This window comes from Melozone crissalis, unplaced genomic scaffold, assembly GCF_028551555.1.
Source record: "Melozone crissalis strain CALT ecotype California unplaced genomic scaffold, PUWL_Pcris_2 ptg000027l_1, whole genome shotgun sequence".
Lineage (NCBI taxonomy): Eukaryota > Metazoa > Chordata > Aves > Passeriformes > Passerellidae > Melozone > Melozone crissalis.
In genome coordinates, this window is record NW_026535805.1 from 82,471,736 (window position 1) to 82,499,567 (window position 27,832).

General features: G+C 35.9%; 1 protein-coding gene across 1 annotated transcript in view; it reads right to left on the reverse strand.

The window, feature by feature from the left end:
* Positions 1–850: 850 nt before the first annotated feature.
* Positions 851–27,832, reverse strand: part of PRIM2 (DNA primase subunit 2) — a 90,773-nt gene continuing 63,791 nt past the window's right edge. Inside the window, exons 11-14 of the mRNA XM_054280191.1 lie at positions 13,921–14,047; positions 12,997–13,079; positions 6,299–6,367; positions 851–1,371 (exon numbers count right to left, since the gene is read on the reverse strand). Of these exons, the coding sequence (XP_054136166.1) occupies positions 1,144–1,371; positions 6,299–6,367; positions 12,997–13,079; positions 13,921–14,047 (507 nt within the window). The 3' untranslated portion in view covers positions 851–1,143. The remainder of the gene's footprint in view (positions 1,372–6,298; positions 6,368–12,996; positions 13,080–13,920; positions 14,048–27,832) is intronic.

Below are 27,832 nucleotides of genomic sequence, written 5' to 3' on the forward strand. Positions count from 1 at the left end.
GGAAGTTCACACAAAAGGCACATTCTGCACATTCCTGCACCTGCTACTGACCACTCCAGCCACAGTGTAAGACAAAAACTAGCACAAAGTAAACCTCCCAAAACATGCAGAGAAGGAACACAGCGTGCTCAGCATCCGGTGCGCGGCCGTATGGATCAGCTCCGGCGCTGGGTGCTGTGACAGCGGTGGCAGCTCCTGTCATTGCCCTTGCCAGGGCAGCACTCCTCACCTCAGCACAGCACTTAAAGCCTCGCTCAGTCTGGGAGCTCCTCAGCCTTCCTTCTGCTGAACACCCAACAGTGACATCCTCTTCATCATTAGATCCTGAACGGCTTTGAGATGTTTCATTGTCTTGGATGCTTGCACTTCACAAGCTGGGGGCCAGCATTCCTTCTGAAATACTCAACTCCAAACTGAACTGGGGTACATTTGAGATCAGAGGTTGGATGGAAAGAAAACTACTTCCTACATCAGCATGACTGCTGCACAGAAACATATGCTAATAAGCTCTTAGCTTCTCCATAATGAGTAAGTTGCTAGAGTATCTTTTTTTTATTACTTTCTTACATACAGGTGTCTAAAGTCTGATTATGTTCTCTTCCAACTATCAAAACCAGCTCTCTAAATTTAGTGCCAAGGTACAAATTAGGAAGCTGATTTCCCTCAGCTTCTCATATAGAAGAGCCAGACAGACTCCTCCAGAGAGTAATTTTGATCATAAGAACACCTACTTAATTACCATCCCAGTATAGCTAAAAAGAAACACAAAAAACTTTTGGTTTGCAATTCTTTTTATTACGATGATACACAGAAAAGAAATCACAAAAGGGGATGAAAATAGTTGAAATTTTTGAAGAATATAAAAAAAAGGTAAATCAGACAAAAATTACCTAATAATTGTGAAGAAAGTCTCATTTCCCATCCTTAAACACACCCTATGAAACAGCTTCCTAAAGCAGTAAGAATAAATACTGGATGCAATTACAGCTTCAATATATATCTTCCATTTTTTCAGCCTTCTCAAAGCACTAAATGCTTCTGTCTTCCAGGTGGTGAAGTGCATATTCCTCAGTACAGGGACAAATCCAGCTAGAGAAGGGAAATAATAAAAGAAAGCAAAAATAACCCAAATAACACAGCTGCTTAGTCTTCAGTGAAGTATGCTTCCAGTCCTTCCAGTTCAGTATCAGCTTTTTCATTTGAAGAGGCAGGAGTGGAATTTGAATTTATGCTTTCCTGACTATTATTTTTTTGTTGAAAGTTTCCCGAGTTATTGAATTCCTTCTTTGGTTCTCTACCACCATTTAACAGCTTCTGACTCTCTGTGAAGTACTGATTAGGATGATTCAAAGAAAACCCAATGTCATCAATCTGCACATAAAAGAAAAGGAACACCAAGTTATTACACTTACTTCTAAAAATCCTCATCTTCATATTAAAGAACAGATTAATTAACAATTTAATAAGTTCCAATTTTGTTGAAGAAAAAGGCATTGGTTTGTAAATAATGCTTCAGTAAATGTTAGCATAACACAAATATATTTTCATCAGAAATTTTCTTCCTTCATTGCAGAAATAAAATAACTTTGGCATATTCAAACATTATTTCACACTGTCTTTACTATAGTAAAAAATAACACCACAAAGCATCTAAAAACACACAAGTAAAATGGCATCTCTTTAGAGATGTAGGACCATTGAAGCTACACCTTAAAATGGACTTTCATCATCCAAAAGAGGGAGTGGGAGAGGCTCAAAGTGCCAATGAAAGTGAAAAACATTGCTAGAAGTTGCAGCAATTGCATAGTATAAATCCAGATCTTAAGTATAAGAGTGAAACTGCAAATGGAAAAGAGGACCTTCATGTCTTTCCCTGGTTTCCCAAGAAGGCACAAATGCAATATTTACAAGGGAGTGAGCTAACACAGAAGCCCCAGAGATCAAACTTGTCCTTGCTCCATCATTTCCACCATGAGCACCTGACTCTAGATGCACAACCAGTACCACAGAACACAGAATTTAGTCTTCAGTGCTAAAAATACAGAAAACTAGCAGCAGATATGTATTACTACTTTTTACTTCAGGCAGATGCATTCTTTCAACTCTGGAATTATTTGAAAAATGAACATTCCATTAATGCTCTTCAAATATTTCAAATCAAGAAAGCTTTCAGCTTTAATAGGAAGCTATTTTATGTAATGACCAAGAAGCAGAGCTATAACTTTTGTATTTCTTTTGGGAAGCTCAGAAGTTGGAAATGCTTACTTTAAAAGGTGCTTTCACCTCCTATTCAAGGCAACCTGCACCTTTCATCTGCCTGTCAGTTCATGTGAATTGTAGGAACATTTTTAAAAAAACACTGCTCTTAAAATACCTTGGAAGACTTACCAAACATGGGGTACAACACACCATGGAACACTCAGAGTCATATACCTGTTAATTTCTGCTCCCACTGCATTCCTTTTTTCCCAGAAGGGAGTGGCCAATTCAGGCATAATAAGCAACTCTGCACACACACTGAGTCTCCTGAGGACATACTGTGGCTAATTTAATATGCCAAACCCCACCAATTTAAATTTCAGCTGCTTGTGAATAATCATAAAGCAGAGGATCAGTGTGTGCTCTAAATGGAACCCTGATTAAATGCATTACCACTGCCTAGCTTAGCTCCATTAGAAAATGGTGACATGGATAACAAAATCTTATTCAGACATGAATTAGAACTGTAGTCAGTGACCTTGCTTGAAAAATCTTAAAAGTAACAGTCCTAGCACTCTAATTTGGTATTCAAAGGCATAATGAAAAAAAAAAAAAACCCAAAAAACCTAACCCAAAGTCATCACTGAATTTGATTTTAGTTTTATCTAATGGATGAGTTTCATCCAGCCAGCTTTCATCCATGCTCCAATTTTCATTAGATGGGAACTAAATTACTTCTTTACATGAAAAAAGCTTAAAAAGAAGTGATATAGTGAAAAACTGGCTTTCCCTTTAGAAGTTCTTAATGAGCTCTGGTTGTTTTAACCTTAAAATCTCAGTTCTCATCAGACCAATTTAAGAGTTATTTTGTAACTCTTAATTTTATTCTAAACTCTTCTCTCCCCCACAGTCTGGAATAAGCTGTAGAAGCAGCTCATTGTATGAATGGAGCCTACAACCATGTCTTCAGAGGTGATTGATGGTATTTGTGAGTTTTAATTTGTGTGTTTTTAAAAGTTATCTATGGGTTGTTAGTTAAAATTGTTGATTTGATGATTCCATGTACCATTTTTCCATTTTCAAACTTGAATGCTACTTAAATAAAACTCTATCAGATGAAGTGTAGACAACTCTTAATTATAAGAGTTTCAAACCATCAAGTTTTTCTGAGAGCTTTAAAAGAGAAGGGGGAAGATTTTTTCATTATCTTCATTTGTGATATAGTGATATAGAAAGAAGTCTGTTCTCTGTAATTTTCAATAGGGTTCAGTAAGCATTTCTTTGAATAAAAATATTCTACTCTGCCTGGAAATTCACAAGAAATTTGAATACAGAAATGGAAGTATTTTTTTACATTAGACTGCCCATACAACTTCATGCAAGTTTTACAATGTTTTTAAGTAATATAGATCAAAGCATATTAATTTTAAAAGCCTCATCATTAACTTAGTTTGTAAGTTAGCTGAGACTTACTACAAGAAATAGAGAAAGCAGATTTCTCTAACAGCTTTGCCAATTCACACTGGTAAATCTATCTGGAATCCACCATAGCCAAAGTAAAATGTATGTTCTGTGCAGCCAAAACTTTAAGCTTTTAACATGCAAAAGTTTTAAAACTTTAAGCTTTTAACCAAGCAAAAAGACCTGGCACTTCAGACACAACTGTGTAATCCATCTAAGTAGGTGATACTAACACAAGACTTTGGATTCAGCACATTTTACACATACTGGCTTCTCATACAAACTCCAGTTTAATATTCCTGCTATAGCAAATACTGTTTTGAAAATCCTGAAAGAATCATTTTGAAACTGTAACATCTTTGGGTTTGAACCAAGAACTTTTAAAATTACAGCTGATATTAGAGAAAAACCACGTGGAGCAACGATGGTGCTACAGCTTTCCTTTTGCACCCTTACTGAAGAGTTAACAAATTGCCTTTGTGTGTTAAGATACATGGAGGCTCCTGCTAGGTCCATGCACTGGGCCATACAAATGATGTTTGCTTTTGTCCTGTGGTTGTGAAAAAGTGCAACCAAAGCTCAGGAGAGGTGTAGCACTGAAGTTAACAAGCCCAGGTTACACAGAATATCCAGAGCAGCAGCTTTTTGTTAGCCCATGCTGCTCGAACACAGCACTGAAGTGCAAGGACACAACCCCCATCACCACCCCCCAAAAATCTATCTCAGCATTCTCACTCTAGTCCAGCTGCCTGTGTTAGCACAGCCTTGGTGCCAAGCACTAGACTATTGAAGCTGACCCTGTGAACTTAGAGAAATAAAATCTTTAACAAGTCTCCATTACAAAGTCATTCGTAGTTAATCTTACCCACATACACCTTAACTTTTAAGAATTGCAGACAACACCAAAAGCTCTTCCCAACACATATCCAACACTTTCTTGGTAAAATTTTTACATAATTTAAATTAAAATTCTCCATGTGAGAAAGTGCATTACTTCCATGAAAATTTTACTTAAGATTGTTCCCCTGCTCAAAGAAACAATCAAAGTTATGCCACTTGATTCTTGTGAACTTTCCTTCAATGAAAAACTCTGCTAGTGATATACAGAAAAGGAAAGGCTTGATTGCAAGTAAAGGTCACCAGCTTCAGAGACATATCTTTTACCTCCCCATTGGAAAAAAAAAATAATAAAGCATAGAGTTGCAGAATAGAAAAATCAGTCCAAGCAGGCCGGTAACAAGTGAAGCAGCTAAATTCTGTAAAAAAATGCCATCATAAGCATGTGCCATTCAAACTACAGTGTGTGTGTGTGTGTGTGTGTGTGTGTGTATTTTGCTTTCTCTTACTGAAATGATATCAAGGGCAAAGCAGAAAGATGATTGTGAGTGCAAGCAGCAAAGACAGATATTTATATTACCACAAAATTGATAAAAATAATGCTTTTCTGGAATTTCCTACAGAAGAATGGAAAGACAGCTTTCCTAAAATGCATAGTACTGATTTATCTTTTGATGAATGCTGACCTTGGGGTCCACAGTCATCTTGAGAAATTATTATTTATACTGACATGAGCTTACACAGAGCAAGTGTTACCTAAATTTAAAACTGTACATTATTTTGAATTTCCTTCCAGATTAGTAGACTTTTTCTCACATTTTCCAAGACCATAAGACAAAGTGTTCCTCTCAAAATACAGCTGCCAAATCAACAGTGGACACAGGCTCAGGCTACACCTTTGCTATACATTCATACATATGACATCTGGAGATATGTGAAGACAAACAGTTCCACTTAAATCAATTGTGAAAATCAGTTAAGAACAAAAAAATCAGTGGTAAAAGCCTCTGGGTGGGTCATCCAATCCTCATCCATATCCTTAGTAAGGCTGTCCCATAGTCTGCTGTTTGAAAGGGATGCTTCCATTTTTGGTTTGAGAACAGAACAAAGCTGTAAGAAGAGCTGTGCTTCACTGTGGTTTTTTGATGACAAGGAATCTTGAACCAGTGAAAACACTGGTTCTTTGAATCAAGAAATCACACAGGAGATGGAGTGTGACCATTATTATCTTAAAATTTTTGGAGAAAATTTTAAGATAACTTTGCTTGCAATTAAGCAAATGGGAAAGCTCTGAGAATGCCCATCTTGATTTAAAAAGATAATCACACATGACTACAAATGTGAAAAAACACCAAATAAAAATTAACAAAAGGTACCATGAAAATGCTGGGAGATTTAATTAAGAGGTTTTAGATACTTTCCCTTTATTTTTTTTAAGGTTTTTACGTGTTTTATCTAAACACATCAAGCTTGCTCAATGTATGAAAACCTACAAATTTGATTAAAAGCAGGATCTTGAAAAAGCTAAATGGCTCAAAATAGATAAGATTCAATCATACTGACTTTTTCAGAAAGACAGCATAGTATTTTACAACATCTTGTAATATTGAGGGTATTAATAACATCAATATGTAAATGCAGAAAATTACAAAGGAATATTTGAAATTACTGAAAGGATAACTAACAAGGCAAAACAGCTAATGATGCATGGGCAAACTTAAAACAGCCTCTGGGCTTCATTCATGATTTCCAAGGCCTTCCTCAAGACTAGGTGGGTGAACAAAGAGGAGTAGCTACTCACATCATGGGTCAGCTCGAAGTACTTCTGGCAGGCCAGCTGGTAATGCATGCCCTTCACCAGCTCCAGCACCTGCACGGGAGAGACACGAGACACTCACAAGCAGCACACGTAAAACTTACTGGTACCTGCAACAACAGGGAGCTCCAGGACAGCCCTGTACAACAACCCATGGACATCTGCAGCACACCACACCTGAGAATCCTACAAATAACTGACAGCATTTTAAAAATGCCCTGGCTACGTTAAAAACAAGATAAAACCACAGGAAGGTATGCCCGACCCTTAAAATGCAATTTCAACACTCTTAACTTCAAGAATAAGTTGAATCTATATTTTGGTAATATCATTGTGACAGTTATTGTCAAACTATCATATTGCAACATCTCTTCTATAATTGCAGACATAAATCTAGCAATTCAAGTGGTTGAAGCATGAAGCAATCAAGGACATGATTTGTATTTTTATTTTTCCCATTACCAGTTCATGCAGATGCACAGCAAAACACTACTGTGCTCCCATCAAGAAAATTTAATGCAAATCCTTTAGACAAGTATCTCTGAGAGGGGAATGCTTTTACCTTCAATCAGATTTGTCCTTTTAGAAATGAAGCTATTTCTAGTCAAGCTCAGCAGAATATGTGAGTGAATAGGCTGTTTTGAACACGCATTAGGAAAATCATGCCATCTTTTGTAAATACAATTTGCTTTCCAATTCTACTTCAGGTAATCTCTTCTGTGCTGCATGAAGTCCCATTCTTATCACCAGAATGCAATGCTGGTTGAAATATTTTAAAGTTTCATTACCTCCTCCCTCCTTTATATAATCAAAATGTATGCTCTCTCTGCTTATCAAACAGAGAAAATTGCTGGAATTAAGAGATAGCCTCAGTGGAAGGAAAAAGAGTTTTCAAGAAATGTTAATTTCAAGCCATTTCCCAAGGTTGACCTTTGTGTCAAACACAGCAATATACAGCTTAAATCCCTGCTGTACTCATTATTGGATGGTGCCTTGTATTTATTGACAGATATATAAATAAATTACATTTGCTGAATGGATAAAAACAGCAACACACTGCCAGGAAAGTACTTAGCCCCATTATTTCTCTGTAATAGCCCAACTGATTACATTTCTAGCCCTCTTGCCACCTCCTGCTAAACCTTCTGTAAAACACAAAGGCCAAGGCCAGCTAGGCAATGAAGTCTGAAATCTGCCACTATCTGTGTACATAAATATATTTCCATTTTTCTCCTCTCTCCTTGAAATTGACAGAAAAAATTAGTAGTTAAGGATTGAAAAAACTCATCTATTCTTAACATCTCAATTTCCTATTGTCCTACATTTGCTTGTTTGCTCTTTACAATATAATCCATGCCATACAAAAGAGCCATCTCTATTTTAAAGAAAATGTTAACCATGTTATATGTATATACTTTCTTAAAAAGTGTTTTTCACATAACATGAAATGATTATCAGAAGACCTATTTGTCTGTTGGTTAGATAAAAGAAACATTCATTATATTCTGTAGCATTCAGACCTGTCTAACCTGAATTTCCCAGTTGAAATAAGTCAACTAATTCAATCTAGTTCATAAATATTCACAATTTCCCCCAAATTCCTCTTATTTAATCAAGATTACATGTAATAAAATGATATCAATAAAAATTTTTCTAAATTTAGGTGAAAACATTTTAAATCTCAGAACCCTAATTGAGCAAACAAACTCAGGTACGCACTAATTCTTAGTGTAAACCCTAAAAGAGATAAAAAAGTTAGTATATATATCTAAGTTTCAACTGTATACATCATGGAGGACCAGGTTCCACTTTGCACATATGAAAGGGAGGGGGAATAAGGGGCACATTTAACATATTTGAAGAAGAATAGCTTTAGTAGATTAACTTGCTTTATCAGGGAAGAAGTTGCTAAGAGGAAACAAAAAAGGTTAAACCCTGCAACAGAATGAAGCCCAGCTAGAAAGGAGTCTTCTGTATGAGAAAAACTATTAAAATAAAAAAGATTTACCATCCCTAATAAATATTATCTTTTCTGCTACATTTCTGTCCATAATGAAAGCAAGCTTGCAGCTGTTTTTGCCTAGTATTTCCCAGAAACAGACCTGCTCTCAAAGCTTCATTCACAGCAGCAATCTTTTGCCTCCACATACATTAAGCCATTTACACTGCATTGCTTTATTTTGTAAGCAAAGGTACACACTCAAGGACTTTTCCTGTTAGTCCTTATGTGCCTTTTTCTTCACTGCCATCTGCAACTTGCTTTTCTGATGTTGCACTTCTGACTGCTAATGAGGCTGAGATGATGTTTGGCAGATGTATGCAGCCACCTGCTTTTACAGATCCTCAGCACTCAAAGCGAAGATGTTGCAGAGCAGGACAGTTGGGGCTCTGTAATTATCCACTGTTATTTTCAACTTACTCAAAGTGAGTTTGGGTTGGGGTTTTTTTTACATTGCAGAATTAACTTATCATGAAAATCTATCTACCATAGACTCAGTTGTGTGTGATTAATTTCTAACTTGTCCTGGAAACTTTCTTTAGCTGCAAGGAAAAATATTTTTACAGACAGCAATATCCTAAAACTTCTACAATATTAGATCAACAAGGAAAGTGTTATGTTTTCTTCCACCGTGGTGGTCTTGTGGTGGGTTTTTTTGCAGGTTTGGCAGTTCTTCTCTTTGATGTTTTGATGGGATTTTTTCATTCATAGAAACATACAGCTGTATCAGAGGCCTAGGCACAGACAGGTTTATTTAATTCCATCTCTGTGAAGAATCTCCAACCCACCAAAACCCTAAATCTGTTGAAAAATATTACACAAAATTCAGTGAGTGACTTTATCAAAACCTTTAATTTAACCCTGTTATGGGGGGAGGAAAAAGATTTTTAAATTAAGAGAAAAATTCTACTAGAAAGAACAAGCCTTCTTCTGAAGTTATCTGCTGTTCACCGACGTAAGTATTTTTCCCTAAAATGCTTTTACTCCTAGTAGAAAAGCAAAAAGAACTAGTCTAGACTCTCTGTTTCTCCTGTTTGTAGAACCAGAAATTTTTACTACTTTTTGCTTTTGCTATTGTTATTGACATGATTTGGGAAGAAGGTCATTTCTGCAAGAAAACTTTCTGAAACAAATAATAGATATTTCGAAATAACTAATTCAAAGCCTATCATTTCTATCTCTCTATATGTAAGATGTGCAGGCAACAAATTACAGTGCATTTAGTACAGCATCAGAACAGATGCATTAATCACAGAATTATAAAATGGTTTGAGTTGGAAGGAACATTAAAGATCATCTAGTTCAGACCCACCTGCCATGGATGGAGACACCTTTCCCTAGACCAGATTGCTCAATGTCCCATCCAACCTGGCCTTGAACACTTCCTGGGATGGGACATCCACAAATTCTCTGGACAACCTGTCCCAGTGACTCATCATCCTCACAGCAAAGAATTTCTTCCTTTTATCTAATCTAAACCTCCCTTTCTTTCAGTCTGAAGTCCTTCCTCCTTGTCCTGTCACTACATGCACTTGTTCAATGTCTCATATGTAAAAACATATCTGAACATATTTTTAATCTTTATATTCTTCAAATTGATTAGCTGTTATCAAACCTGATTTCATTAGGATTTTACCTAATTAGCAGTATAGCAGAGACAGAAATGAAAAATTATACACTATAAATTCAAATGCCATGAACTTACACATCCACATATCAGATGCTCAGCCAATGCTTCTTCTCCAAGAAGCATTAAAAAAAAAAGCTACTATCACAAATATAGACTAACCTAAGGAAAATGTGAAAATACAAGTTAAATAATTCAGTTCTTGGAATAAACATCAGGATTAGTTCTCTGCTTCAAGCACTTAGATAACTAGACAAGACCTGTAAGTCATCTGCTGCATTACTTTGAGATGATTTCTTCAGCAGATACAATCCTAGACAAAATACAGCCTCAGAAAATCTAGACTGGAACAACAGGTCAGATCCAAATACTTCATAGTGAGGAGGCTCACATATTCAAATGCTTTGATCCCTTTTTTCATTACTGACAGCACTACAAAATGAATGCAATGAAAGCAGTCTAATGCTCAGACTGACTACTGAAGTCATGTGAGGTCTGGCAGTATTTGCTCTTTACCATCACCACATCATCTTTCCCTTTTCACACCCAGTCTTGTCAAAAAGCCCTTTAGGATGGGGTTTGTTCCTACCATGCAGCAATCAAATGCTTTATCTGAATTGGAAAAACTCAGACACTCTTATGAACCTTAAAGGAAAGGGTGCATGGCAAGAGTATGGACAGCCCCAGAAACAGAAGGCTGAGAACACCCTAGAAAACTGAGCACCCTGGGTAAAACCATAACCATTAGGGCTAGACACTAACCCCCACTGTGGCTCACATCATAACAGCCATGAGGAACAAGCTTCAAAGACAAGGAAGGGCCTTGTTTGTGGGTTTGGAGGGCAGACATGAAGCACTCTAACCAAAAGATGAAAATCACATCGGGAGACCAATTCCCCAGTGCATAGCTAAATTCAAAATAGATGTTTGAAAAATTATGCTCATTCCTTGTTCTGTTCCAGAGTTCTGGGAATGACGCATAAGAGGTCCTGAGCCCCAAAAACCCATACTTTTTATTGAAATACACAGCTGAAAGGTCAAGCTCCAAACCATTAATTAAAAATAGGTATCTACCAGTTTGTAAGGGAGCTCTCATTGGACCTGGAGTTAACAGGCAGCCTGAGAGTCAGAGGGTATGGTTTGAGTGAATGCCAGTCTAGCTACATGAGACCATTGAAAGATTGGTAAACCATCCACTCCTAATGTCTATTCACAGAGCTAAAGGAAAAAAGCATTTCTGATACTCAGTAACCATCATCAACATCAGAGAAGACTCCTAAAAGCTCCATCTGGACTGAAGGATCCTGACCTGTTCTTAGTCACACAAACATTACTGGACCATGAAAACAGAGCAAAAAGGAGAGGCAGCAATAATGACAACTTGGAGACTGATGGTAACTATTTTTCTTCCTCTTCTCCTACTGGATATCCCAAAGACTGTCTGATGTAAAAGATTAATTTCTCAGAAGCCAGGCACAGCCAACATTTTTTATTTTACATTATTTTTTCTTATTTTCATTAGGTTTTGCATGGAAGGTGTATAATTTTTGGGTTTTTTTTTTATTTAACACTAGGAGTGGACACTGAAGAGCCCTTTACCCTAATTGCACTTAAACACCACAAAAGTCATGAACAGGACAATATCCTTTCTGGGCAGAGAAGATGTTGATGGAGACAGTTTTTCTTAGTCACCTTTGATAAAAAAATATAAGACTGCTAGTGAATTCAAATTCTACTTTACAAGAAAAAACCAAACAAAAAACCCTAAACACATACACACACAAAAATAAAATCACAATTCACATTAAATAAGGAACTACATTAAATATGAAGATACTGTCTTACTGTGCAAATTCACTGAAGAAATAACCTCTACTAAATCTGACCCATAAATACAGCAAGGCATCTAAGCCAGTAAATCCTCACCAATCTTTCCAATGATTAGCAGGATAAAAAATCCTAGACCAGCATCAATTCTTTATTTTTATATATATATATATATGGAAAAAAGCCAAAGGAAATTATCTCTAGGCCCAGTCAGATATATAGATGCTTATTGATATGAACCAGAAGAAAACATGGAAAAAAGAGAAAAAGGTAAAAATGCTCCTACAAAAAATACGAGTATTTCAGGAATTTGTCAAGAATTACTATAGTGAACAATAAACTCTTTAAAACTATTCTCTTTTAATTTGTATCTTAATTAGTCCTTCCAAGGGAGACTGCTTCACATTCTTTTCCATCTGGTACAACAGTCTGTTGATGTCTGACAAACAATGGTGACATTCCACATGAACTAAACACAACAACTTTAAGCAAGTTTTTCCTAAGGATCTAAAGCAGGTTCCAGCCAGTAAATACACAGAACTGTTTGGTCTCAGCTTAAATCTCACCAGTACCTCTTCTTTCAATGAAAATGATGACACCCTCTTACTGCCTTAAGATCTTGCTAGAGAATGCAGTGGGAGACACAGTTCTTCAGGACACATCTCAAAGTTCCAATTCCTACATTTTATTCTATCTACAAGATAGATTTTTCAATTGAAGTTTACATTTTTTAAAAGCTGATAAAAACTTCTGCTTAATTTCATTAGGGGTTTTATATGCTTTTGTTGTTCAGAGGAAGTCAGCACAACTGATAATGAGGAATGTATGGATTTTAGAAGTTTATTATAGAAAAGAATTACATTTGTGTACTGGCTACATAGTAGTCATCCACAAGTCACTGCAAGAATAAAAATAAATTCTCTAAAACACTGCCATAATTATTTAAACTTCTCTTCTAATCACAGTGCAGTAAAACAAAGTATAAAAAATTCTGGATTGTATCCACTATTGGAATAAACCTCCTCATAATATTAAACAATATAAGGTAGTGACAATAATCATCACATCAGTGGGAGCATTGCAGCCAGAAAGTTAAAATTCGGGTATAAAACCTTTATAAGAAGAAATATTTCACAATACACAGTGACAAATTGCATATGGCATTCCTACACAAATAGAAAGTAAAATTGAATAGCAGAGCCTTATTAATGAAAGTGTCACATGCCTTACCTGAGCTATTCCACTGGGAGGGATCTTGTATGACTGCAGCTTTTGCTTCAGCAGCTCGGGATCGCTGTGGCGGAATGGGCACCCTGACAGTAAAAAATAAGCAAGCTCACAAACAAGGCTGTTTACTCAGGAGTTAGTGCAGTAAGGCACTCAAGAGACCAGCTAAGCTGTTCCTAATTGTCTAACAGCTTATTAATAGGAAAGTTAATTACCCGTGTGTACAATTGCCTTTTTTTTTCTTTAAATAATTACTTTACTGCAGAGTTATCAGGGCACCACAGGCTCAAGAGTCACATAAAATATCCCACCATAAAGAGGCCACAATTCTTAATTCACTGACAGGAAAAGAGTTTAAATTAGTTCCTTACTAACAGTGGCAGTGTTGGTACATTTAATAGCTGTGGAAAAAAACCAAGAAAATAAAAGTAATGAGGGTCAACTGGTCTTTAAAAGCATAGTCCATTGTAAAAATATCACCTTATAAGTAACTTAGAAAGTTCCACCACCTGAGTGGAGGAAAAAACTCTGAGAGTGAGTTTTGAAACACAACTGAATGACACACTCAGTTTTAGCATAACAGCAGTGAAGCAAGTGTAGGTTTCCCATGTCTAGTCATACAGTTGTATGAGTTCTTAAAATACCCTAGCACACTTCAGACTTCCTGTATGATTGAACTCATGTCTCAGAACACCTCCAATTGGTAATTTCTTAAAGTATCTGCACATTTAAAGTCTCCTTGAGCTGCATGACACAATGTAGGTAAAAACAGCAGTTATCAAGTCTGATCTGAAGAGAATAGTTCAAGACCACTATGGTCTGGAAATTCAATACACAATTTAAAAGACTACAGGGGGGAGTAACTTCTCTAGCCAAGAGATTCTGTTGTTTGTAAATGCTTGGGGTTTTTCCCCTTAAGGAACTCACCATGATAATCCCCTTGACTTGGTGGATTGGACATGATAATCTTCATGCAGCTGTATGGGGTATAATCAGTTCTCTTTCCTTCCTTCCCATAGTTGTGGCGAATGCTGTAAGCATATCCTTTGTCAAACTGAATAAAAACAGAAGAATAAATTCTTATATATTGGGTCAGGAATTCTACCTTCTCTGCAAATAGAAATATTGAATAACAAAATAATTTTTCCAAACATACTCAAACTGAGGAAAATAAAAACCTAGTTGCTTGCTGCTAGCTTTGAGTTTCACATTACACGAACACACATTTGTACATAAATGTGCTTTACAGACACAACTCAAGAGAAGTATGTAACTTCATTGATTTAAGGTCTTTTCAGCTGATTCTGTAATGGCTTTAAAGACAAGATGATATAAGGATCAAAGTTTTGGACCCCACAGTATTAGTAAATGGAGACAACATGGTAATTTGAAATATTTCACAAATGTCCATCAATTGACTGCCTGATCAGGAAAAAAAAACAAAGAGAAATTCAGATTTCTTTACTCAGGTTTATGTTCTTGTTCTCCCAAAGTATAATGCTGCACCTAGACTTTGCTTCAGCATTGAAGTTCAATTTTTCAGATTCTAAAATGAAGTATACTTTGCTTGTATAAAAAAGATTTTCTCTTAAGTCTACCAATAGACTACCAACTCCTCCAAAAAAAATGAAATCTTCTAAAGTATACAGATGTAATCAAACATTTATCTTTACAGCTGAGCACAAAGTTATCAGTGTATCATTTTAGATAAGTCCTTTGGAAGCCATTCAATTACATGAGCTCATGTCATTTTTTACGTGGTAAGAGGTGACATAAAATCTGTAGAGGAATTAGATTACTTAATATACAGATTCCATTAAATTGCATTAGCTACTGTAAGGCATCAAGGAACATTTGTTCAAATAACATACTTCAAGTTCTAAAAACCACAAATATGATAAAATAATGAAGCATCATATTTAGAATTACACCTTTTCAGTATCTCTTTGCCTTAAAAAAGAACCATGACAATACATAAAAGGAACAACTCTGCTTTTGCTCAAGTCAAAATTATAGCATTAAACTCAAATTCCCCATCTAAATATAGACAATACCTATAAGAATTTAAGTTTTCTTCTCAAAAAACATTTTAAATTAATTTTTTTACTCTAACTCTGGTATTTTATTGATAGAAGACAATGTAATATACTGAGAAAAATCATTCAAACATACCACTGCTAACACTACTACTGCAAGGATATTCTCATTTCTACTGATAAAAGTAGTACCCTATTTGGCATGTGGATGTCCAAAGAGTATACTTCAGAATATTCATATACCTATGAAATCTCTTGACTGGTCTAAAGATGACAAAAACAAAATAGAAACATAAATGTATTTTTTTCATATAAAACACTTCAATGATTTTGAAAATATAGCTACTTAAAACTCTATAACATAATATGCAAATATACATGATAAATGTGTATAAAATATACACAAACTTTGAGAATAAAATCCTAAATTGCACCTGACTCAAAGAGTAAAAAAGAAATTTCTCCATCAAGATGCTGCTCATAATCAAGTCAATACAAGAAGACTAAAATTCAGCACTCATCCCTAGTAAGGCTTAAGACATCCAAAGCTCTGAACAAATATTGACTAATTAATCTATACTGTGCATTTGACAAAGTGACTTTACTTCAAAAGACTTTTTAAAAAGCAGGAAGGGGAAGAAAAGAGAGAAAATAGCATTTTGTTTTCCAGCATAGCCACAGGCAGGATCAAGCAGGTGGGAATACTCCTTCCTATCTAGTGAACCTTTTTGCTCAGGAGATAAAAGAACTGGATGGTTTAACAGCAAATGAACATCACTTTTTCTAGCAACAGAGTCGGGCTCACCAACTCATCACTACAAAGATTCCCTGGGTGTGGGCTCTCACTTGGAAGGGTCAGGGAACAATTCCCCATCCTTCACAGGACACCAGCAGCTGCTGGCCAAGTCCTGCTGCTGCTCCTCTTGGAGCTGCAAATGCGCTGGTTACTACTGAAAAGCAGCAAAGATCAGACACAAAGATGTCTGCATTTTAATTTCCAATCTCTGCATGAACCTGTTAAACTGAAGATGGAATCTGTGATCCTGCAGCCACCTGTTCTTCTACCCAGAAGCTCTGGAATATTTCCTCCTTTACAAAAGATGAATTAATGCACATTTCATCTTCTTAACAAAGGATATTTGAGCAAGCAATTAAGTTAGACTAATTTTTTTTCCCCAAGGGTAGAGCAAATCATGAATGCTTCAGGATGTACTGCTTAGTTTCCTAGAAAATTAACACCCCTCTTTAACAGCTCTGTACACTAAAATCTCGAGCTGTACTTTTCACATCACTTGCCTTAATGCCCATTGAAATTACTTTTACTACCTAACTTATTACTTTATGCTGAGAAGCAGCTCTAGCAGTAAATAGAAACAACAGCTACATAACAACACAACACAGCCTTGGGACAGGTTGGATATTTTCTTGCTGCTTTCTTGTAATCCTGTTTGTTTCTCTCTTTTTGCAGTGGCAGATGGCAGAGAACAACACAGCTCCGTGGTGCAAGTTGGCACATGTGCAGTAACACACATCACTGAGAGCTCTCTCATCCCTGTGACTCAGCTCTTCTTATCTTTGATCAAGGAAGAAGGATTTTAGCAGGGCCAGTATCTGACAGGCTGTGTAGTCATTCTCAGAGGGAAGAAGCCATGAACTGGGACATTTCATTACAGAAAACCATCCTGCAGAACAGCCTTCTTGTACACTGGGGAATGAACTCCATGGTCAGCCTCATTCTTTCCTAATACCATTACTCTAGGATGTGCATAAAGGAAAAAAAAAAAAAACAAAAAAACAAAACAAAACATAACGAGCAACCTGTTTTGCTAGAAAAAGTACCAAGGTAAAATTAGACATGTTTGAAATCTGCAGAAACAAGAAGGCAGAGGGATCTGTTCCTTCCTGTTTATTCTAATGCTCCAAATTGAAGTGGTTCAATTAAAGTTCTTTGAACAAAATAAATTATAGACAGCACATATCACGCAGGTAGATGCTTGCAGGATCATTCTAATTGCTTAGATTTAAACTATTTTAGAGATATAGCTTAAAAATCCACAAAACTACTATTACCATCCATTCTAACTGCAATCTATTAAAAGGGCATTATGGCAACAACCTGTAAAAGGTCAGACTCAAATTAAGTGATTTGAAAAATCACCAAAAATTTTTGGTGATTTTTGTAAGAACTTTTGAGGGTATTATGAATCCTGATATGAACTTGCTCAAGAGTAATGATGCTGCAGGAGCAAGTACATTTTCCTTGTACTGTGCTTGACAGTTTCCACAAAACAAAAAAATTATTCACAGAAAAGCTGGGTATCATCTATACATTCCACCAAAGTTGTTCTAAATATCAATAGAAATTGCCAAAGTTACTATGAAACAGTAATACTGAAGCAGCATCATGACACTATTGAGATGACCTACCACTGGTCACACTTGACAGCAACGATTCTCTCCAATTTTTTAACTGTATGGCACACATCAGGACTATCTCACTTACTTTGCCTCTATTCAGCTCCCTGAGCTTTCTAAAATCTGCAGCATTTATAATTTATGTGTGAGGTGAACGAGCCCATTCACCATGGCTTTGGCAAGGGAGAAAGAGATCAAGAAATGTATCTTGTTTAAGCAATGAACTGATTCACACTGAGGCCAAAAAGTTGAGACAAAGGCAGCCCTACCAAAAATTGTGACTTGGATCTTGGAATGTGCAAGTCTAGGCATTAGCAGCAGTGTGAATTTTTGTTTTAAAAAAAACCTGCAAGTCAACTCTCCAAGCTTTAACTTGATCACTAAAGACAGTTTTTTAGGGACCTCTCTTTCCTTTAGGCATGTCTGTAGGATGCAGGTGATGTCACTTCAGACCAGACAAGTGGGAATTTCTGAGGTTTCATGCACCAGTGTCTGCTGTAATGAACTGACATGTCCATTGTATGATACTGAATGTGCTGATGGTGATACTGGGTACCCTGGTGACACTGAGGCTTCCTTAGACAACTCCTCCCTATGAGAAACAAAACTCTGGGTAATGATAAGTGGGACAAAAACAATGGTCCAAAGCCAGAACCAAAGAGGCTTAGGAGACAGATCACTTGGTATAGGTAAGTGTACTGTAGCAAGGAACTTATCTTCTGCTTTTATGTGGTGCATTCACATGAGTATCTGGGTAATACAGATTAATTTGTCTAATAAATGTTAGTTAAGACACACGTACTGTACTAGATAGCCTTCACTAGAAGATATAAAAAGTTATAAATTATAGTAGAAATAAAAAGGGACAGATATAAATACAGACATCTAAAAGCTATAAATCTGCAACTGGTATAGCCTAATACAAGATTCCCATGTTCCAGATAGGAAGTTCCAGATAGGAAAAGATCCAGATAGGAAAAGCTTTTTTCAACAAGTTCTGATCACATAAACACATACAAGATCTTTAGCTATGGAATGAGGATGGACCATTTGGCAGGTGTATGCTCGCCCTTGAAGGAAAGTTTTCAAGAGACAGAGCAGGAAAGCATGGATCATGTGTGCCCCATAATTATCAGTTTAATATAACAGAACATACACTTTCAAAGCTACAAGAAATGACATTCCCCAGCCACTCCAGACACTGAACAATGGGCATCATGTCAGCACTGACAGCGACCTTCCTTATACCACTTGCCATATTTGCAGATTAGTATCTGTACATATAACTAGGAGCCCCATTAAATTTGTTATCAAATCTGATATTCAGCATTCATATTAGGATGGAAAATAATTTGCTAAAAGGTCTTGCAAGCCCTGTATGCTCAGGTTCACACTTCCACAAAACTTTCATATTTCAGTTAAAACTATTTTTATATATTTTTGTAAGAATTTATGCATCTATTCCTTTCAGGGAAAGGAATAGATGCATAATTTATTTATTTAAAGTCTATTACCTAAGCAAAATGGTGCACTAACTTTGTCTAGCTTCTTGACTGACCACCTGATTAGTTCCAAGTCTGCAAAATTCAAAGAAGTAATGGCTTAACATCTTTTTTTTTTTTTTTTTCAAAAAGTCATTGGGTAATTTCCTGTCTAAAATTGTTGAGCCTGTGCAGATAACAGCTTCTGATTCATAAATTTATCACACACAGTCATGTATCTGCTGAAATAATTGGTTCTCTTTTTCATTCATTTCCTAGGCAGTCACTCAAATCATTACTGTTGACACTGCTTAGTTGGCATATCTTTATCCAAGCAACTTTTTTTAAGCTCATTCTTAAAATAACCTCAACTTGAGATTATCTTTTTGCAAGCACAGTTGTATTTAGGAGCACAAATAAATACTTTTCTATCTGCCAACAACAAAAATTTGTCCTTAATTACCACCCTGTAGCCCAATTTCTACCTCAAAGGTACAAATCAGAGGCATCACCTAAAACCGAGCTGGAAAACGATTACATTGTGTAGCAGTCAGCACAGACCAATTCACAGCAGTATAAAAAACCTTTTCCCCTCCAGTTCCAGGGTTACCAAACTACATGAGGAAACAACCACTTAGTGCTGGAGAAGGTTTCATCTACTGTAAGAAAATCAGAAATTTTTTATATTAGTCAAACACCTTGTATACTAACTACCCAGATGAGCGTAACGTGTGGGGCTGATGAACTAAAATCTGACACTGTAGAATTTTAATTTCAGCAGTCTAAGCTTGCCTTCATATAATTTTGCTAAATACACAATTTATTTACACAATTTTTTCACACATTTACATGCACCAAGACTTGGAAAAGGAAAAGTAAAACATAAACCACAGCAGGCTGTCTTCTGCCTCCAGACACTGCATCAAATTACCAGCACAGCACATTTTAAAGCCTCCTCTATAACAATTTAATTTTTCTTAGGCACATACTTGGTCACCTACAAAAGATTTTATTAGCTACTACAAAACATTGCAATATTTCTTTCTGTATCTAAATTATTCTGATGGTTTCAGTTGGGATAAAGTTAATTTTCTTTCCAGTAGCTGGTACAGTGCTATGTTTTGGATTTAGTATGAGAATGATGATGTTAACAGATTGATTAGGGCTTACTGTGGGTCAAGGACTTCTCAGTTTCCCATGCTGTGCCAGTGAGGAGGTGCACCAGAACTAAAGTTAGCAAAGGGATATTCCAGACCACAGAAATCATGCTCAGTACATAAACTGCTCTAAGCTGTGTTGGTGCTGTTGGTCACTGCTTAGGGACTGGGGGGGCATTGCTCAGCGCATTTACTATGGATCACTTGTGGCTTGTTGGGGGGGTGGGGACAGAGGGAGGGGGTCCTCTCTATATTTTTATTAACTAAGCAAGTTCAACAGAAGTAGAATAGTAACTAACTGCACCTGAAGAAATAAGATTCCACTCCGAGCATCTAAATCCAGACATCTCTCATTATCATCAACGGTGACCAATGTAATCAGAGGAGTCTGGGGAGCAATTCCATTTGCTCTGGAGGCTCATTAAATAAATCATTCTCTAGACACTATTGACTGTATAGGCTAGATTTCTATTGGTCATAATGACAGTTTATAACCCAAGTGTAAAGAGAATGTATACCAAGGAGAAGAGAAATTTAGTTTGTCTGTATCAAAACTGAGAGAAATCCATACTTACATGTATACCGCAGCACTGTGTGTTACAGATTTACAGAGAACAGGGATGAAGACTGGCCAGGGACCCAAAGTCCAAAACTAATTTCCTGCTGCTAATGCAAGCCCTATCAATTCCCTAAACAAGAATGCTCTCATATGATGTTCTACAATTTTATTTGAATTTTACTCTAAGCCTCAGACTTTCAAACATGGCAGCATCACTCAAAGAGACTCAGTGACTGAAAAATGAAAAACATCCTTTCAACCAAAGTGACACAGTTATCAAAATTTGATACAACTGTGACAAAAACCCCTGGCTTTTACCGAGACATGGTTTAACCTTTTGGATCAGGGACAGAACAAAAGGATATTAAGCCCCAATCACATGTTTCAAGATGTCAGCAAATTCTCAGTATAAGTGCAAATTAAAAAAAAAAAAAATTTACTTATTTTCTAGATTAATTGATCATTGGGGAAAAAAATCAAATAATTCTTAAAATAAAATTACAAAGAGACTGAGTAATGAATAAATTTCCTCAGGCTGATAAGTATGTTCCTTATGTCTACTCTAGAAACACATACACTTAGCTTTTCTGAGGCAGTCATAAAAGAATGACAAAAGCAAGGCAATGAAACACAAAACAGCACATGGATAGCTGATGTTTATTAACCCTCTTTAACACAGAGTAAACCAGATATTGGTGCTCTCCCAGCAGCATAGTTTGGCTCAAGATCACTAGCATTCTCTCTCTAAAAACTCTGCTGTAAAACCAGATTTTTTTATTCATTAACAGGGCAATAAAAGACAAAAATCACATGTTAAGATAATGATCAAACAGAAGTGCAGAAAACCAGGTATCAGCACTTGCTGTCATAATAAAGAGAACTGCTTACATACAAAGAGCATTTTATATTTTATCTATGCAAAGTGCACTATAATCAAGACATATTTCAACTGTAGACTGCAATTACAACAAGAGCCTTTCTGCTCCCAACAAAAGAACGCTTGTTTCAAAAAACCACAAGACTATTTTCCTATCCTTTTAGGTTTTTTCTGACTAAAAGATTACTTGACTGCAGAGAAAATGGGAACAGAAGAATAAAGAAGCTCCACTACAGACTGCTCTGAACTGTTTCAGAAGTAACACACATCTCTCTTTCAGTGCCTGCTGTAAACTTCTAAAAACAGGGAAATAACTGTGGTAACAAAGTACAAAAAGAAGCCCAACTATTGCAATTGATTTTTTTAAAGTTTGTTAGAATTCACTAGTATTGCCCCAGTTCTCATGATCCAAATTGAAATCCATTAAGTACGTGAAAAAAAACCAAAATAAATTGGAATTTAAACAGCAAAACTTGCCATAAAGACCACGTTTCCATTCCTACATGTATAGCAGGTGACCAAAAGAAAAACAGGGAAACAGAAAACAAATGAACAAACAAAAAAAACCAAAACCACAAAAACTCCACAAAAAACCCCATATTTAAGGACATTTTGTTTTTCTTCTTTGTAAGTGGACTTAAGAGGGAATGCAAGGAGATGTAAAAGCCTAGCCTATATAATTCAGTTTCACAACTAAATAGCATTATACATTTCATACAAAATTAGAATCCAACCCTTTTTCAAGAAGTAGTAACACCTCTAACATTGAAATACTTGAGCCCTATCATCATTTCCCTTTCCTAAATCTTAATATATTAAATTTCCAAAACATAAATTGCACACAGAACAAATAATGTATGAAGAGCTGTTCTGTCTTTATTCATGAGATCCAACAGATTTCAAAAGACATGAGGCAGAATTTTAAATCAATTCTGAAAGCAAAAGTACATTTTTATTTACATCGTGCCTATTGTGATATATCAGCAGAGTGCACATTTGATACAATATGCTGCTTTTCTGGATGACTGAATATGAAACACAGCCATGATTTATTGGCTGCGTATAGACTGAATATGACAGCTTTATGATGTTACAGCAATTACATGGACATGATCAAAAAAAGTATTCAGAATCCTGGGTTTTGTTTTTGTAAACAGTTTATATAATTCCAGGATATCTGAATTTTTGATAGAATTATTTTAAAGCATTGCTTCAAATAAGAGTATCAAGACTAAAAAAATTTCTATCAAAACTTTTCTGTTCAAAAAGCACAGGAACAAAACTGGAAGACATCTGCTGTGTCATTCAGTTTGTCCTGGAAGGTAGCAAAAAGATGTGGATGAAAAGATTTGCATCTCAAAAACCACTAACCCCTGTGTCAGAACTTGGGGTAAATAGCTAAAGAGCTCAAATACATTACCAGCGGTGTGCGCAGCAATGTGCAGCAGGCATTTTTCAGCAGCTGGTTAGAGCTGTACGGTTAAGAAGATATTCAAAAGAGGCTGTTGAAAGCTCTACATTTAGTGACACTCAGATACTTCTAAACTTAGAAATTTATCAGTCACATAGCCAAATCCATCCATTACTTTTCTTAAAATGTCATGGAATGACTTTCTTGCTGCTGCTGCAAGGGCCAATAAAACTGAAAGCTCTTCTGACAAGTACAGTCCATCTACACTGATGATGAAGTGCAAGGACTGACAAGTGATTCAAAACTAAAAAAGGAATCTTAGAAAATTAAAGGTCTGGCTTCACCATTCATTTTTCTACATGCAGTTCTAACAAGACACTACATCAAGCAATATCTACAGCAATGTGTGTTGCTGAGAATAAAACAAGTCATAAGAGAGCAGATTCTGATCTAAATTAGGTTTAGTACAGGAAAGATAATTATTGCTTTCACTCTCTTCACTGCAAGAACCTTATCACCAACTAGCTCATACAGTAGATGATTATATGCAGATTTCAGCGTCTAATATGTAACAACAAAAAGTGATCCTCTTTCTTTTTATGGTAGCTAGCACATCACTAAAACTATGCCAGTACTGTTAATGTCCTGGAAGGCAGATTATAGTCAGAGCTCTCCTCTACCCCTAAGACATGCCACAAGCTGAAAGATTGCCCAAAATCTTCCCTTTTAACATAATTCAGAAGATGAAACCTGAAAATCATACATTTTTAACAGGTTAAAAAAATACTGAACAAATTAAAGCACATTAAAGTGCATCATCATTGCCAAATGTCAGCACAACTTCAACATTACAACAAAGACTGCAGAGTTCCAGTTTCAACTAGAATAATTGGGAAAACTGAAAAGGGGATTGAGTTTGAAGTGAAAGAGTACACATTTTTAGTATCATTTACTACTGTGTTTACTCAAATATTTATGTGCACACTATAGCCTTCATGTATATTACAGTCTAACACTCTTCAATGAGGCACTTTTCTAGTGTCTCATCTTCAGTTGGGATTCATTGGAATACCACCAATGAAACAAAAATATGGTGAAAAATAATGGGTCTATACCAGATCCATTTCATTTAAGAAATACTGCTTTAAGACTTTTAATCTATTATGCAAAATCTAGTGGTTTTTTAATTAGAAGTTTCTGTAACAAAAATACTTTCTTATGAAAAACAGTTACAAAATATTCCTAAACCTCGATAGCTGTAAGACACTGATATGCTGGTTTTTGGCTTAAAAAAGGGAAGTTTCAGAGGAAAATACACAGAGATATGATTGAGTCTAATCTGCATCTACATTAGCTACAGGGCATAATTAAAACATAATTATGTCCCAAAGACATTTCCTCCTTAGCATCCTTAACTTCACTGATAAACCTGAAAGCACCCTGGGTTTAAGAGGTCAGGCAATGCCGTTTAAAATAAATTCTTACAAGGAAAAGGTAAAAAAGGTTTTGCTTTGTTTTTATTCCTTCTAGTGCTCAGAACTTCCAGTGTGTCAGTCAAAACACAAATTATATGCAAACTGAAAGAAAACAGTATCAAGTGAAGTTACAGATTATTCCCCTGCCAAAAGGAACTGGTGCAGCATCTACCCTTGGAAGGGGTATGCATGTGTATTTATGTATTTATGTTTACATAAAGTTGTAAGTTAACAGTACCTTTACAGTGTTGATTACATATATCCTATGTACATATATATTACCTTTCTGCATATGGGCAGAAATGGTGAAAAAAATTACTTCCATCTTAATTTCCTGAAAAAATTGGAATATGTACTCTTACATTCACATCTAATTTTTCATCATCTGACTTCTTATGTGTCAACTGAAATACTGATGTGCTCTCATTTGTTTAATTTGGAATCAAAAGTAAAACAAACTATAAGAGAAAGCCACATAAGTCTGTATTTTTTCGCTTAGTAAAGAAGTTAGAGCAGCAATACCTACAAACATATTTGTGAGAACTGTGAACAATATAGATGATACTGGTAAATCTCTTTGCACAAAGTCAGATTTTTTTATCCACCAGGAAAGCAGAAATGGTTATCAATTGCTTTGCAGAACTTGTATATTAATCACATCAGGCAGCAACATCCACAAATGCAACATGGCATGTTATTTTAATGACAGCAATTCCATACCATTATTTATATCTAAGTCCTAATAAAAGTCATTATCTGATGCAAACAACTTTAAACAATTTTGATTTCATCTCACGATGCTTAATTAAACAGGAAAAAAGCAGCTATCTCTAGCTCTGATTAGATGAGCTAATTTTCTGCAGTCTTTCCAGAATCACTGTGCGCACAAGACTAAACACAAGTAACACTGACAACCCTATCAGGGACTTCCTCTAGGCACAGTTATATCTTTACAGGCATTGCTAATCATCTCTGCTTCTGATACTGCAAGGCAGGAATCTTGTCCCAGTTCCTTCCTATGATCCGGCAGAATTTAACAGGACTCTGCAAGAAATTATTGAAGTATGCTCACAAAAACATGGAATCATTTATGTTAGAAAAGATCATCAAGATTGAGTCCAACCATAAATTTAACACTGTCAAATCCAACACTAAGCCATGTCCCTAGGCACTCTCCTCCTTGGAATGCAATCAAAAGCAACCCCTGTGAGCCTGCTTTCTCAGTCCTCTCACTTCCAGAACCCATTACAGATCTCCTTCCTGCTGCTGTAGTCAATAGGCACACACAACAAATTGACAAAATCAAACCATGCAGACCACTGTGGCAGTAATCCACCAACAGGACTGCAACGAGCTTTCAAAATTCTGAAGCACTCCACAAGAAAGGGAAACAGAATGCCAGCAAGCATAAGCAAATGTGCCCAGGACACACAGGACATGAAGGAAACACAGGACAAACTCCCACCTATAAAACACTTTAGATAATAACACATGACAGCAAGAATCTTGCACAGACTTAACATACATACTGTGACAGCTATAAAGCCAAAACCAACCCAATTTTAATGGCAATTGAAGCTTATTTTCATTCAGCTAAGGAAGGATATTATGATTTTATGATTCTATGATTGTAAACTCAGTGGCCAGATGACAGAGGATTTTCAAGAAAATCCTACTTGTCAGGCTCAGCCCCAACTATTCATGTGGAGCCAAATGGTGAAGAACAATAGCTGCCCACAAAATAAGTCCTCAGGATTTTCAGTTATTTTAGTCTTACTCCTCACTGCTAATTAGCAAATTACCATAGCCAGAGGAAAATAAAACAAAATCTTTTTCCAAATACAACCAACAAGAATACTACTAATTCAGTTTGACTTAAATGTAACACCAGTAATCCATGCATTTATAGCTTGAAGTCATGCTTTTAATTCTCATGCCTGGTTGTATGAATTTTTACTATAAAACAAATTCACTCAAAACACCTCTTCTGCACATTGCTTATTAAAATACAAAAGGGACTCCAGCCTATTCTCTTCAGCCAGGATCAAGGCAGCTCATCAAACTCAGCAGCCATCTGTCTTCATGTGAATATCACCTACAAAAACAGTTATGTCCCATTTGAACAACACACCTCTTCTCCTCCAGGTTGCAATTTGTATGCAAAAAAACCCACTCAGGAATTATATGAAAGGAGTAGATCTCCTGGTGTTTGACTCACTGATATTAAGCTGATTTCTGGAAATCAACATGAATAATTTTTTAACATATTAAGCTGATTTCTGGAAACCAACATGAATCATTTTTTAACTTGGTGTTCAGTGTGTCACTGTCTCAGAGGCTGTTCAATTCCTAACAAACATCTCAAAATATAACTCAATATCTTGGTCGAATCACTTTGCAGTTATGCATAAATATTCTGATTTCATAGACTTGGCTTTCTTTTCTTTATCTAGCTCTTTTCTTTAGCCTTTGGGGTTAAAATTCAAACTAAATATTAATTTTTAGTTCAAGCCTACATGCCTAGTATGCAAGCTTTGGATGATCTACTTATTGTCTTGAGACCCCTAACAACTGCACATTACTGTATTTTTCTTTGAACTTGCATTGAAAGAAAAGATTTATTGTAAACTAAACAGTATGTTTGGGAAAAAAAATGAGTCATGCAAATGAAAAATGCATTTTCATGTTTCTTCTGACAATTAAATCACTTAAAGCCTGTTATTAAAGAAATTTCAAGAGCTAACTTTGTAGAATACAAAATGCATTTTGAAATATACTGTTTGAAACATACAGTGATACTACATAAGCATTGCCATTCAATATATAATAATGTTATGAATGGAATGCAATTTTGCGAAAACATAATAAAAATTATTCACTCAAAATCTTTAAAATTCATTTGTTCTATTTCACTACAACTAGAGTAGGAAATCGTAAATTCCAAATTTACAAAGACAAATACAGAAGTGGTTCTACTGAAGCCAATTTTTACAGTTACTGGTGGAAGGAAAAATACTTTGTGATTTTATGGTAAGTTCAACACAAAACCACAATTTAGTAAATAATGTGAATATCTAGGTCCCTGATAACCAATGAAAGCAACAACACCACTTTTTACTATACTAATACTTGTTACCATGACATAGTCCTTCACTGCAGAATTCAGGAAATAAGATCTTACTGCCAATACATGCTGCACTTTTATTACAGTTTTGTTTTAGATGTCCTAGAAGAGAAAACAAAACCTTCTTCAAGTTCTATTTCAGTCTTTATACATCTCAGAAGTATTCAAGCCTAGCCACCTATTTACACTACAGTACTACTGATGCACATTTTTTTAATATGAGATTTTAATCCATATAGAGGCATTTCAATTTTACCTTTATCTCTTAAATATTAAATATTGTGGTTTGCTGTCCAAAATGTCA